The sequence below is a fragment of the Otolemur garnettii genome, unplaced genomic scaffold (assembly GCF_000181295.1).
Source record: "Otolemur garnettii isolate 467f Iridium unplaced genomic scaffold, OtoGar3 scaffold00011, whole genome shotgun sequence".
NCBI lineage: Eukaryota > Metazoa > Chordata > Mammalia > Primates > Galagidae > Otolemur > Otolemur garnettii.
Window position 1 is genome coordinate 26,062,121 of NW_003852406.1, and position 11,753 is coordinate 26,073,873.

Consider the following 11,753-nt stretch of genomic DNA (forward strand, 5'->3'; position numbering starts at 1 on the left):
ATTGCCTGGTTAATGGCAGCCAGTGAGGGCCAGTAAAGAGGTGTGAGGCCATGGGGCATCGCCAGTTATGGGCCAAACAAGTGAGCATTGACTCCATGTAAGAAAGAACTTGAAAGCCATCCCACAAGGTTGGATGTGGTGGCTCACGCCTGTAATCTTAGCACTCTGGGAGGCTGAGGTGGGTGGATTGTCTGAGCTCAGGAGTTTGAGACCAGCCTGAGCAAAAGCAAGACCCTATCGCTACCAAAAATAGAAAAACTAGTTGGGCATCATGGCATACGTGGGAGGCTGAGGCAGGAGGATCACTTGAGCCCAATAGTTTAAGGTTGCTATGAGCTATGATAACACCACAGCACGCTAGCCAGGGTGGCAGAGTGAGACCCTGTCTCAGAAAACAAACAAACTCCCCCCCTCAAAAACAAAACCAAAAAAGTCCCAAAATGCCATTCCACAGTGAAACAAGTGTCTTCCTGGGTAGTGACCCTTCTGTCCCTGGAGGTTTGTCAGTAGAGGCTGGGCTTTCACCTGTCCAAGGAAAAAGGGGATCTGAATAGAGTAAAAGATTATTGGGTGGCCCCGGAAGTCCCTTCCAGCCCTCAGTCTGAGGTTCTGTATTGGAAAGTGCGTGGAGCCCACGGAGAGCACTGAGTCCATGGAGAGTGCTGAGCCCACGGAGAGCGCTGAGCCCACGGAGAGCACTGAGCCCATGGAGAGCACTGAGCCCATGGAGAGTGCAGAGCCCATGGAGAGCGCAGAGCCACCACAGTCCTTGCCAGCCCACTCCCTGCAGAGAGCAAGAGGATCATTCTATCCCCACCACCACCGGGCCTTCTGCCTGCCCACTGGCACATGCCGCCCCCCAGCTTGGTCTCCCCACCATCCCTCTGAGCAAGCTGTCATCCCTGATGCTATGCCTCCCAGCCAGCCTGCTGAGCACCAGGAGCCTGCTGTCCACCGCGGGATCAGTCTCCTGTTGCACAGAGCACAAAGAACCACCCACTTTCGTCACGCCAGCCACTTGCCCCTCCGAATGCACCGTGGTTCCCGGTGGTCTTCATCTTCCTATGTGGTCCAAGCTCCCACCCCTGCCACCCAAGGGCCTCCTGACCATCTTGCCCAGGAGCAGCCTACCCACCTGAACAGGGGCATCAGCCCACGCCGTGGGGTCCGAAGGTCTGTGCGCTCCCGTGGCCGCTCCCTCAGGGACTCCCCTGTGTCCCGGTGGCTCAGCCAATTTTTTGCTCTCCCTTTTTCTTCCGTGGCATCCCAGCTTGGTGCCTCTTCCATAGGAGGTTCAGGGGGAGGAAGAGCACTCCAAGTTCTTGGGACAGGAGTTCCCCTTGAGAATTCTGACAGAGCCCCCATGAATCCTCAAGTCCCACTGGAGGCCTCTCCAGTTATGGTGCCACCACCCTGCCCTCCCAAGAGGCCCCCCACCAGCCTGAGCCCAGGCCCTGCTCAAACAGGCCTCTGAAAGCCCTGAGTCCTTCCCTCTTATAATTTTGCAGTTCAAGGTCTGTGTCCTAGTCACTGAACTGCCTCCAGCCTGTGCTCTTAAAGTCTATGTACATAGTGGGGATTCATTAACTCTTGGTCAAAAAATAAACCAAAAAAATGAATGGCTGTGTGCACCTCTGGGCTGGAAAACTTGAGTCCTCTCCAGTCAAGAGGGGAAGGCTGACAGGGTGGCTGACATCAGATCACCATTACGGGCCTCTCTGCCCACGAAAGAAGCCTCATTCTGCACCCTCCTGTATCCTGAGTACCCCCACAAATAGCATAGCCTTCCATATCCCATTTGCTGTCCCCAAGCCTTTGGGCCTCTTCAGGATCTAAGCCCCATGAACACAAGGACTGTCCCTCCCAAGACCTGGCAGAAGTGGTTGCTCAATAAATACTTGTTGAATGATCACCCTTGTGAAGAACCCTTATTCCGTGACCATCCCTGGTGGACTGAGCTCTTTCCTGCAGGTGGTTGTTGTCTTCTCCTTACACTGGAACTTAGTCCTCTGGGTTCCCTTCCATGTCCCCTTTTCTCTCATACTTGTGAATAACAGAGGTGGGAGGTGGCATCAAGACCTCCTGTGCCTCTGGACTGTTCTGGTCCCTGCCATCAGGGAAGACTTCCTGTGCCTTTGAGTTCCAGCTCCTGTGATGGACACCACTCTCCTGACCTCATCTCAGACACGCACCTGCCTTGCCCTCATGGAGGGAAGATTTGAGCCTCTGCCTCCTGGGTGACTTCAGCATCCACCACCCTGGTTTCCATTCGACCTCTCTAAAAGATCTTCACCCATTCTGCTTCAGCTGCCAGCCTTGTGTACTGAGCAGTGTACATGTCTCAACTGGCCCCTCGGACACTGACCACAGCCTCCTGTTTCTTAAGCTCTCGGCCATCCTGCCCTTACCTCCCTCTAGCTAGTGTGGTCCCCATTTCAGCCAGCCTTTCACCAGGATCTCAGCTCCCTGCCCGGCAGAAAATCATGGAAGGATTCAATCCCTTGCTGCTTCTGTGCTGCCGCCAGGAGGCCGAGATCTATTGGAGAAAAGCCACACTGCTGGGAAGGTACAGTTGATGGTCCTTGGCCACAGAGGGCAGCACACCCCTCCACCTCCCTTGTTCTGGCCACATCCTGACCCTCACCTCAGCTGATGGCTGCCCCTTCTGTCCCAAGGAGAAGACAGGAGCCCTCCGATGGTGTGGAGATAGTTGGCCTCTTGCCACCTAATTAGAGATTTATCTGTCCCCATGACACTCCTTCCCATGATGTCCCCCTTCCTCCAGGGCTCACCCTGGTCTCCTGGCCTCAGCCCTCTAATCCCTAGGGAGCCTCACTCTATCTGCTCCTCTGCAGCTCCTGCACCATCTCAAGCTGTGTCAAGCTGCCACCTTATCTGAATGAAACACTCTGATGAGATCTTCCCCATCTCAGAAATCTCACCCACCCCTGCTTCCCCTTGTTTGCCCCTCAACACCCTCATTGCCCTGCCTCTCCTGGCCCCTTCCCACCATGGCAGTGAGCCCTGCCCGCTAGCACTGAGGCTTGTCGCCATGCCTCTCAGTCCAGTGGTCCCATTTATTACTCTTGACTGGCATTAGACCCTGCTGCCGGAAAGATTGCTTTCCTCAGCTTCGGGAGGGTATCCCCCTGTGACTCTGGGTACTTCTCAAACCCCCCCCCCCAGGCGTCTTTGTTCCCTGAGATGTGGTGTGCTTCCAGCTCGGGGCTGGGGCCTCATTTCTTTTTAGTCTGTATGCTCCTAGGTGGTCTAAGCCACACAGCCCACTTCCCTTACTGCCCAGGGGCTGTGTGGCACTAGCACCTGCCTGCCAGGCCAGTACCTCTTCCTCTCAGTGAGGTACTCCACTGTACCCACTTGCATGACCCCAAAGCCACCCAGGACCCTGCACTCTTGACTGTCCCGAACATCCAGTCAGTTCATGAGTCTTGTCTTTCCAGGGTCTGAATTCCTCTGAAATCTGGGCACTTCTTTCCATCCCATAATCTAGGTAAGATTAAAGCTACCCTGGGTGGAGGTAGAAGCCTGGGAAGGAAGGATGGAGAAGGGATTAGAATGCCAGTGGTCGGCTCGGCGCCTATAGCTCAACCGGCTAAGGCGCCAGCCACGTACACCTAAGGTGGCGGGTTCGAATCCCCAGCCTGGACCCGCCAAACAACAATGACGGCTGCAACCAAAAAATAGCCGGGCGTTGTGGCGGGCGCCTGTGGTCCCAGCTACTTGGGAGGCGGAGGCAGGAGACTCGCTTGAGCCCAGGAGTTGGAGGTTGCTGTGAGCTGTAATGCCACGGCACTCTACCCAGGGGGACAGCTTGAGGCTCTGTCTCCAAAAAAAAAAAAAAAAAAAAAGAATGCCAGTGGTCCACTAGATGTCATGGAGAAACTGAAACCAGCACTGTTTGGGGAGGGGAGAAGGGGAGCTTCCGCGATGGGCAGTGGAGAGCGGCAGGGGAGGCCTGAGGCTAGGTGAGGTGTATATGTACACTCATGGTTTTGTAGAATTATAGACCTAGGAGCCATTGCTCACTTTAGAGCAGTGGTTCTCAACCTTCCTAATGCCGTGATGTAGTGATGTACTTTCATTGTTACAAAGGGGTCGCAACCCACAGGTTGAGAACTGCTGCTTTAGCAGGGGTCCTCAAACTTTTTAAACAGGGGGCCAGTTCACTGTCCCTCAGACCTTTGGAGGGCCAGACTGCGGGCGCCAGAATGAGTCGGCTGCTAAGCAGGACAGGCAGCGGCAGCAAAAACACCCAGCGGGTGGGATAAATGTCGTAGGTGGGCCACATGGGGCCTGCAGGCTGTAGTTTGAGGATGCCTGCTTTAGAGAATGGGCCTGGGAATATGGAGAGAGAGCCAGGGGACTGTTGCTTTTGTGTGTATATTCTTTAGACACACGTTTCAAAAATTAACCATTGCAGGAGTCCAAACTTTAAAAAATATATTTAAAATTCCAACAGACTAGGTTTCCATTGTGCATGTCTCACCCACCTTCTAGGTCCCTTCCAGACCCCTAGTGTCCCTAGAGTACCTTCAGCAACCCCCCTGCAAATTGCTATTCCCTGGCATAGAGGGAAGGGCCAGGGTGATGATATTCATAAGGTGTCACCACCTCCCACATAGCCCATCCTACCCAGCTCTGTGCCCCTATCTGACCTTACAGTGAGGGAGGTTGTAGAATACTGGTCTGCTAGCATTGGTACCAAGAGTACCCAGGGCACTTGGGTGTTCCTCCTTTGAGCTTCAGCTATGTCTCTCTAGGGGTTTGGTGAGATACTCTTTGCACAAGGAGGAGTGAGAGGCAGTAAGGCATAGTCCTGGGCTGGAGGAGTGAGTCCCAGGCCTGGTTGAAAAGGACCTGGGGTGAGTACTTTGCTTTAAAACTGTTTGTTGGGGGTCAGCAATGCCTCTACCATGGGGCCCCTGCTTTAGGACACAAAACAGGGAAGATAGGTGTTCTCACTCATTTTTGTGACAGATCAGTGGCTCAATGGCACCAGTAGCAGAACTAGGTGGAAGCAGGAAGGGGCCCAGGTGAGGTGACAGCCCCAGGCAGATTTAGTTGGCATAGGAAGCGAGGCCTGTGGGGAGTGGCCAGCTTGCACCACTGGTGAGTGCTGATGAGTGCATGTGTGGGAAGAACATGCCAGGACAATAGGCAGAAGGGCAGCAGAGGCCACAGGCTAGTGGACAGTGTGGTCTAGTTCATGTATCCAAGTGCTGTTTCCCCAGGGCTTTTGAGATTTTGCAAGAGCCAAGGTTTTGTATCTGCAAAAAGCAGCAATTCATGTGTCCCATACTGATCCCAGCTGTGGCTGAAGCTTGGGTGCTCAGATAAGCTGTTCAGAGCTTGGGGGTTCTTGATAAGCATTACTGTTAGATATTAGGTATTTTCCTAATACTACTGTTAGATAATATTACTGTTAGATATTAGGTATTTTCCTAGTCAGCCAGATGCTGACTAGGAATGTGTTTGGCTTGCTTGTGTCTGTTTGGCTGATGAGCAAACCTGGAATGAGTCAGTGATTGGGATCTCACAATCATTCTCAAGCCTGGCTGTACGCAGGGGAGTTTGAAAAACTATAGATTTCTGGGTCCTACCCAGATATTCTAGTGAAACAGTCTGGGGTACAACCTGGGCTTCAAGAATTTTAAGTTTTTTTAATGTATAGCCAATGTCAGGGAGCACTGAATTGGGGGACACAGTTGCACGTCTGTATCAGAGGAATGCAGTTCATTTGTCTGTGCAGCAGCCTCGGATGGAGATGACATTTAGACACTGGGTATGATACAGCAGGAGAGAGGCCAGGCTGGATCTTCCCCGATGAACCTCCTAGACTTTGGAAGGTGATCAAAATGCCAAGCCAGCCACTTTCTATGAACGCCCTTATAGCTACTCTACCTGCTATGTTGAGCTGGATGCAGTTGCCCTGCTACGACAGTGAGTTCTGCAATGAAGAGAAGTGAGCTAGGTATACCTGTGAACAAATTGCACATGTATCCTAGTTGCTGTGTATCCTGAAAAAAATGCTAGCTCCCACGAGGCTCAATGTAAGTTCAGTCTTGCCTTCAAAGAAACAGTCCATTAACCAAGCATAATAAATTTTCAGCATTTACTGGAAATCTCGCTCCTAACCAGCAGCAGTGCAATCCCTCTTCCCCTTTTCTTTTGGCACCAGCTGCCTCCCACTCCGTGGCATGCGAAGGTTTCCCCTTCAGTGCTGAATCCTTATGCATAGGTTGCATCTCTGCTCCCCACTCATTTCTTTCTGCCCCTCTTCCAAGCAAATGTCAGCCTTTACTGATGACTGTCCTCTCTGCTCCGCTACCCCCTACCTAATTATCCTGATAAGTGGAATAGGCTAGGGAATGGGGTTGGGGGCAGAATAGGAGTGTGTCCCTTGATGAGCAGGGAGGGAAGGATGTTTTCAGATGACCCTGAGTCTGACTGCCCTGTTGGCAAACTAAGTCTTTAGAAAGGTCTTGTTGGCTCGGCGCCTATAGCTCAACCGGCTAAGACGCCAGCCACGTACACCTAAGGTGGTGGGTTAGAATCCCCAGCCCGGACCCGCCAAACAACAATGACGGCTGCAACCAAAAAATAGCTGGGCGTTGTGGCGGGCGCCTGTGGTCCCAGCTACTTGGGAGGCAGAGGCAAGAGACTCGCTGGAGCCCAGGAGTTGGAGGTTGCTGTGAGCTGTAATGCCACGGCACTCTACCCAGGGGGACAGCTTGAGGCTCTGTCTCAAAAAAAAAAAAAAAAAAAAGAAAGAAAGGTCTTGTTTAAGTACTCCCCAGCTGTACTGTGGGGTTTAAGGTAGGTCGGGGCGAACTGAGTTTACAGCTGGCTGGAGCTCTAGTGAGACTGGCTCCATGGATTAGTCATACTTTATGGAAATCCCCCAGGTCAAGAGGACTCTTGGAGGAAGAGAAGTCAGGGCTGAAAGATCCAACCTTTCCTCCACTGATACACTCAGCAGAAAAGGGGTGTCCTTTTATTAAGAGAGACAGCAGGGTTTCCTTAGAGAAGACAGCTTCAGTAAGTTCAGGACAAAGGATATTTCCCTGGCCCCAGAACAGTGGAAGGCTCTAAAAGTGAGGTTCTGCTCGCTGCCATGACTCTGATGTAAGGATGGGAGAGGCAGCTCAGAGAGACAGCTGCGTGGCTCTCCGGGAACTCTACTATTGGAAAAGCAGACATGAAGGTGAGAAGACTGGCTGTAAGGCCTGAGGAGATAGGTGGAGACATTTGAGGCCACAAAGGGCCTTTTGCAGTTATGTTTGGAGCAAAAAAGCAGAAGGAAGAAGAAAAAGCCCAGTGTGCTGTCAGTGGGTGGCAGCATGGACTCAGCCACCGAGATTACTCGCAAGAAGGAGCCCAGCCCCTCCTACCAACCCAAGCCAGAGCACTGCTGCCTGGAGGAGCCTGGAGAGCAAAAACAACTGGATTTTCCCTAAGTGGGAGAAGGTGGAGTCTCTGGTTCCCCATCTAGCAATGATTCCTTGTGGAAGGCACCTCACAGGGAGGAAACAGAGTCAGGAAGATGAGACACGATGGGGACATTGGAGGAAGACAACATGAAGTCAGCTTTTGATAGCATCGCTGTGTCAAGAATCTGGAGACATTGGGCAGATGCTCTTATGCAATCCTTGTGCGTCAGAGGGGCGGGACCGGCTCTGATGGAGTCATAGTGAATGTGTTTCTGTCTGTGACTGTGAGGAGGAGCAGACCCAGCCATTCCTAGGAAAACCCACCCACCATATTTTAACTTACTTAGTGGTTGGAATGACTTTTCTCCTGTCTGAAGTTTTGTTAAAAACAAATATTTCACCTGGACAGTGGAAAGATTTAGGCTAATTGTTTCCCAGGTTAGGGACATTAGCCAGAGGCCAGAATTCATAGTGCTTCAGTACCAGGTGACACCAACTCCATTGACAAGCCAGAGGCAGCCTATAAAGAACTAGCCAAGGCCTGCTCTGGACTCTGTCCCAACCAGACCTGTGACACTAGCCATATCCCTTCCTCCTGGCCTCTGGCTAAAGTCCACAGGTGGCATTCATACGAAGTACTGAGCTGGTCACCAAAGACTAAACATCTGGGCTTAAACCGAGCAGATGATGAGCAACTGACTTTGCATATTACCATCAGAGGCTCTGCCCTGCTCTGTCATCCCAGCCTCTGGGAAGATCTCAGAGCTAGAGAGGCCTCTCGCTGGCTCCTCCCCTGGGGGCCTTTCAGGTTCTTGCCAGGACCTCAGGGTTACAGAGCCTCTGGCATTTAGGCAACTCCCAGGCTTCTCTAAGTCTGGCCAAAGGTAAATGATAGGAGAGTCTCCAGACTCCAGGTCTAGCTTCTTCCTCATCTGCTCTCTCACTGCCACCCTCCTGTGTGTCCATCTAGATGTGGCTCTCAGGAGGCTGAATAGATAGCCCTCCTTTCCCCTTTGTGCAGGACACTGGGACCTCAGCTTTGGAGACAAGAGAGGCCAGGCTGCTGGCCCCTTTCAAAGAATCATCTGGGATTCAGGATGAGGCTCCTTCCTCTTGTCCCAAGTTTGTGATATTTTTTTCTGAAGCTGCTCAGAGAGATGGAATTAGGAGCAGGCATGTCAGGCCTGCCTGGCATAGCAGGTGGCCCTTCCCTGAGCCTCCCCAAGCAGCACACCTCACCCTGCACACATTCGCTGGCTTATTCTCTCCCACTCTCACGTGCTGTGTCAACTCAGTCCTACTGCTCATACCCATTGTGTGTGCACACTTGGACTTGACACTCACATTAATGCCCACACTTGCACATCCAAAAACACCCTCTCTTACCTACTTACATGTACCCTCACATGTGGCACACCCACTTCACACCTGTTTATGCACACACACATTCCTTTTCCCAATGATATACCCTCTCATGTACATAGCAGCTTGCTTGTGTGCCCCCCACGTGTACACACTTGTTCTGGGTACACACCCACTTTACCAGTATGCTCCATTCGCCCTCTGAAGTGCTTCAGCCCCACCTCCAGGGAGACAGCCTTGGAGTAGATGCTGAAGAAGGCCTTGGACTCGATGACCACACAGAACTTGCTTTCCTGATTTACAGCTGCTGGCTGGCTAATCTTTTGGGCCGGGCAGGGGAGAAGGGCACTGTGAAGGTCTGGGGACATGGGAGGCACTGGGACCTCCAGGGCTGCTGAGGGTCTGACCTATGGGTTTTTCTGTGTTGCAGTCCTCCCGAGAGCAGGACGACAGCAGCAGCGAGTCCAGTGACTTCCAACTGGACAGCCCCAGCTCCCTCGGGGTCCTGGACGAGAGCCTCACCGACCTCCAAGCAGAAGACAGGCCCCTGGTTTTCTTTGACCTCAAGATTGACAATGAAAGTGGGTTCTGTTAGGGGCACCTCCATTCCTTTCTAGTTTAGTCCCTGAGCTGCCAAAAGATTGCAGGCAGAGTCATCTGTGAGGCCCAGAGAGTCCCAAGCTCTGGTCATTGATACACCTGGGAGCCCAGCTGTACCTGGGTGCCAAGAGCTTACCTGGGCTCTCAGGTTTGTCACTTGGTGGTTTGAACAAGGGTATCTGCCTTGACCAGTGCCTGTTGTGGGGGGGGGGGGGGGGGAATGCGGATGTCTCTACAAGTTTACCTCTGAGCAGTTGTTCTCATAGACAAAGAGCCTTGGGAACACTAGACAGAAACACAACTTGTGAGCCCATTGCTAGCAAGGCCTTTGTTTGCACCAGGCACATTTCTGAGTATAGGACCCATCTCACAGGGGGTGCACAGGGCTGCCAACAGAGCCAAGGTCACAGATATATTACTCTTGGTCTTGGAAGCCCTTGACTCCCTCCAGTATTTGCCGTGGTCCTGCAATTCCTCTTCCTGAACCGGAGCCCTGGGCCATGCTCTGCAGCATGGACTCAGCATGGAGCTAGCCCAGCCAGATAGAGGGAGCAAGTGTTTTGTAATACAGGAAAGTCACTTGCAGACCTCAGCAGGAAGCTCTGGGCCTTGCTCTGAGTACAATAGACTGGGCGGGCCTGCTGTATGCATCCTAGGTCTCTGACAGACTGGGACCCTTAGCTTTGTGACCAAGGGCCATGGAGTAGAGGGAAAGGTAGAAGGGTCTGGGGTAGTGGGCAGAGCTGTAGAAGACAGGAGAGACCTGGACCCAAGGGGTTTGGCAAACTCTGAGCCAGTGGTGGGGTCTGGAGAGCTGGTTCCCAGGCAGGTGAGCAGAGTGTCTGGGGGCAGCCCAACCTCCCATCTGGCCCATCCCATCAGAGCCAGGGGCAGAGCTGTGTTGGGAGGCTGGTGTTTGGCTTGCCAGCACACCCCTTGGTGGAATCTCTAGGTGATAGGTCAGCAGCCCTGGAGGTCCCAGTGCCTTCCATGCTCCCAGGGCCTCACGGTGCCCTTCTCTCCTGCCAGCCCAGAAGATTAGCCAGCTGGCAGCTGTAAATCAGGAAAGCAAGTTTCGTGTGGTCATCGAGCCCAAGGCTGCCTACACTATCTACTCCAAGGCTGTCTCCCTGGAGGTGGGGCTGAAGCACTTCATCAACTTCCTGAGTTCCATGCGCTGCCCCATCCTGGTCAGCTATAAGCTGTGGGGGCCTGACCTCCTGAACTTCTTCTGGGCCCTGGAGGACATTAACAAGCTGTGGGAATTTCAGGAGGCCATCTCAGGCTTTCTGGCTGCCCGGCCCCTCATCCGGAAGTGCGTGCCTGGGGCCAGCAGCTTCAAACTCAAAAATCTGGCCAAGACCTACCTGGCTCGAAACATGAGCAAGCACAGTGCCATGGCCACTGTGCTGGCCATGCGTGACCTGTGCCACCTCCTCGATGTCTCCCCGGGGCCCCAGTTAGCCCAGCACGTCTACCCCTTTGGTACCCTGCAGTGCTTCGTGTCCCTGCACCCACTGGTGCAGGCAACCATGCTGACCTGGGCCGAGGCACGCCTGCTGGCCCTCAACAGCGTCAGCTTCCTGGAGCTGCTGCGCGCCTACCGCCGGGACCGGCAGGCTGGCCTGAAGAAGTACAGCTGCTACCTGAGCCTGCAGTCTATGGTGTCGCACCCAGACCAGCCTGCTTTCAGGCTGCAGGCGCTCAGCAGCTACTTTGAAAGCTTACTATAGGGCTTGGCCTTGGCATGGGAGGAGGATGTCTATTCTCTCATTGGCCACAGCTTGGCAGGCAGAACATTCCAGTGGAGCTGAGAGGAAGGGATGACTGGTGTGTGGTCTCTGGTGGGTAGAGAAGGGTGGGGTTTCCCTGAGCCTGGCCCTACTATCACAGCACTCCCAGGTCATTGTACCCAGTACTCAGTTGTTATTTGGTCAAAATTAGTTCCTTTTCTCTGGGATCCAATTCCCCTTCTCTAAAAATCCTATAGAGGCTGGGTGTGGTGGCTCACACCTGTATTCCTAGGACTCTGGGAGGCTGAGGGGGCTAGGTTGCCTGAGCTTAGGAGTTCAAGACCAGCCTGAGCAAGAGGGAGACCCTATCTCTAAAAATAGCTGGGAATTGTGGCAGGTGCCTGTAGTCCCAGCTATTTGGAAGGCCAAGGCAAGAGGATTGCTCGAGTCCAAGAGTTTGAGGTTGCTGTAATCTATGACTCCATGAGACTGTCTCAAAAAAAAAAAAAAAATCCTACAGAGAAAGCTCCAAGTACAAGCACCTACCCACCACCCTAAGGGAAGACCAGGTGCTAGGGCCCTCCCCTAGGAACCAGAACCAGAGGAG

At 53.1% G+C, this 11,753-nt stretch overlaps 1 protein-coding gene across 2 annotated transcripts in view; it reads left to right on the top strand.

The window, feature by feature from the left end:
* PML (promyelocytic leukemia) overlaps positions 1-11,449 on the top strand; it is a 62,270-nt gene extending 50,821 nt beyond the window's left edge. The window contains exons 8-9 of one of the 2 annotated variants that reach the window (XM_012801945.2): positions 9,244-9,394; positions 10,443-11,449. In XM_012801945.2, the coding sequence (XP_012657399.1) occupies positions 9,244-9,394; positions 10,443-11,146 (855 nt within the window). In that variant the 3' untranslated portion in view covers positions 11,147-11,449. Of the gene's footprint in view, positions 1-622; positions 1,911-9,243; positions 9,395-10,442 lie in introns of those variants that run through there. The other variant, XM_023510000.1, reaches the window with a different exon arrangement.
* The last annotated feature ends 304 nt before the right edge of the window (positions 11,450-11,753 follow it).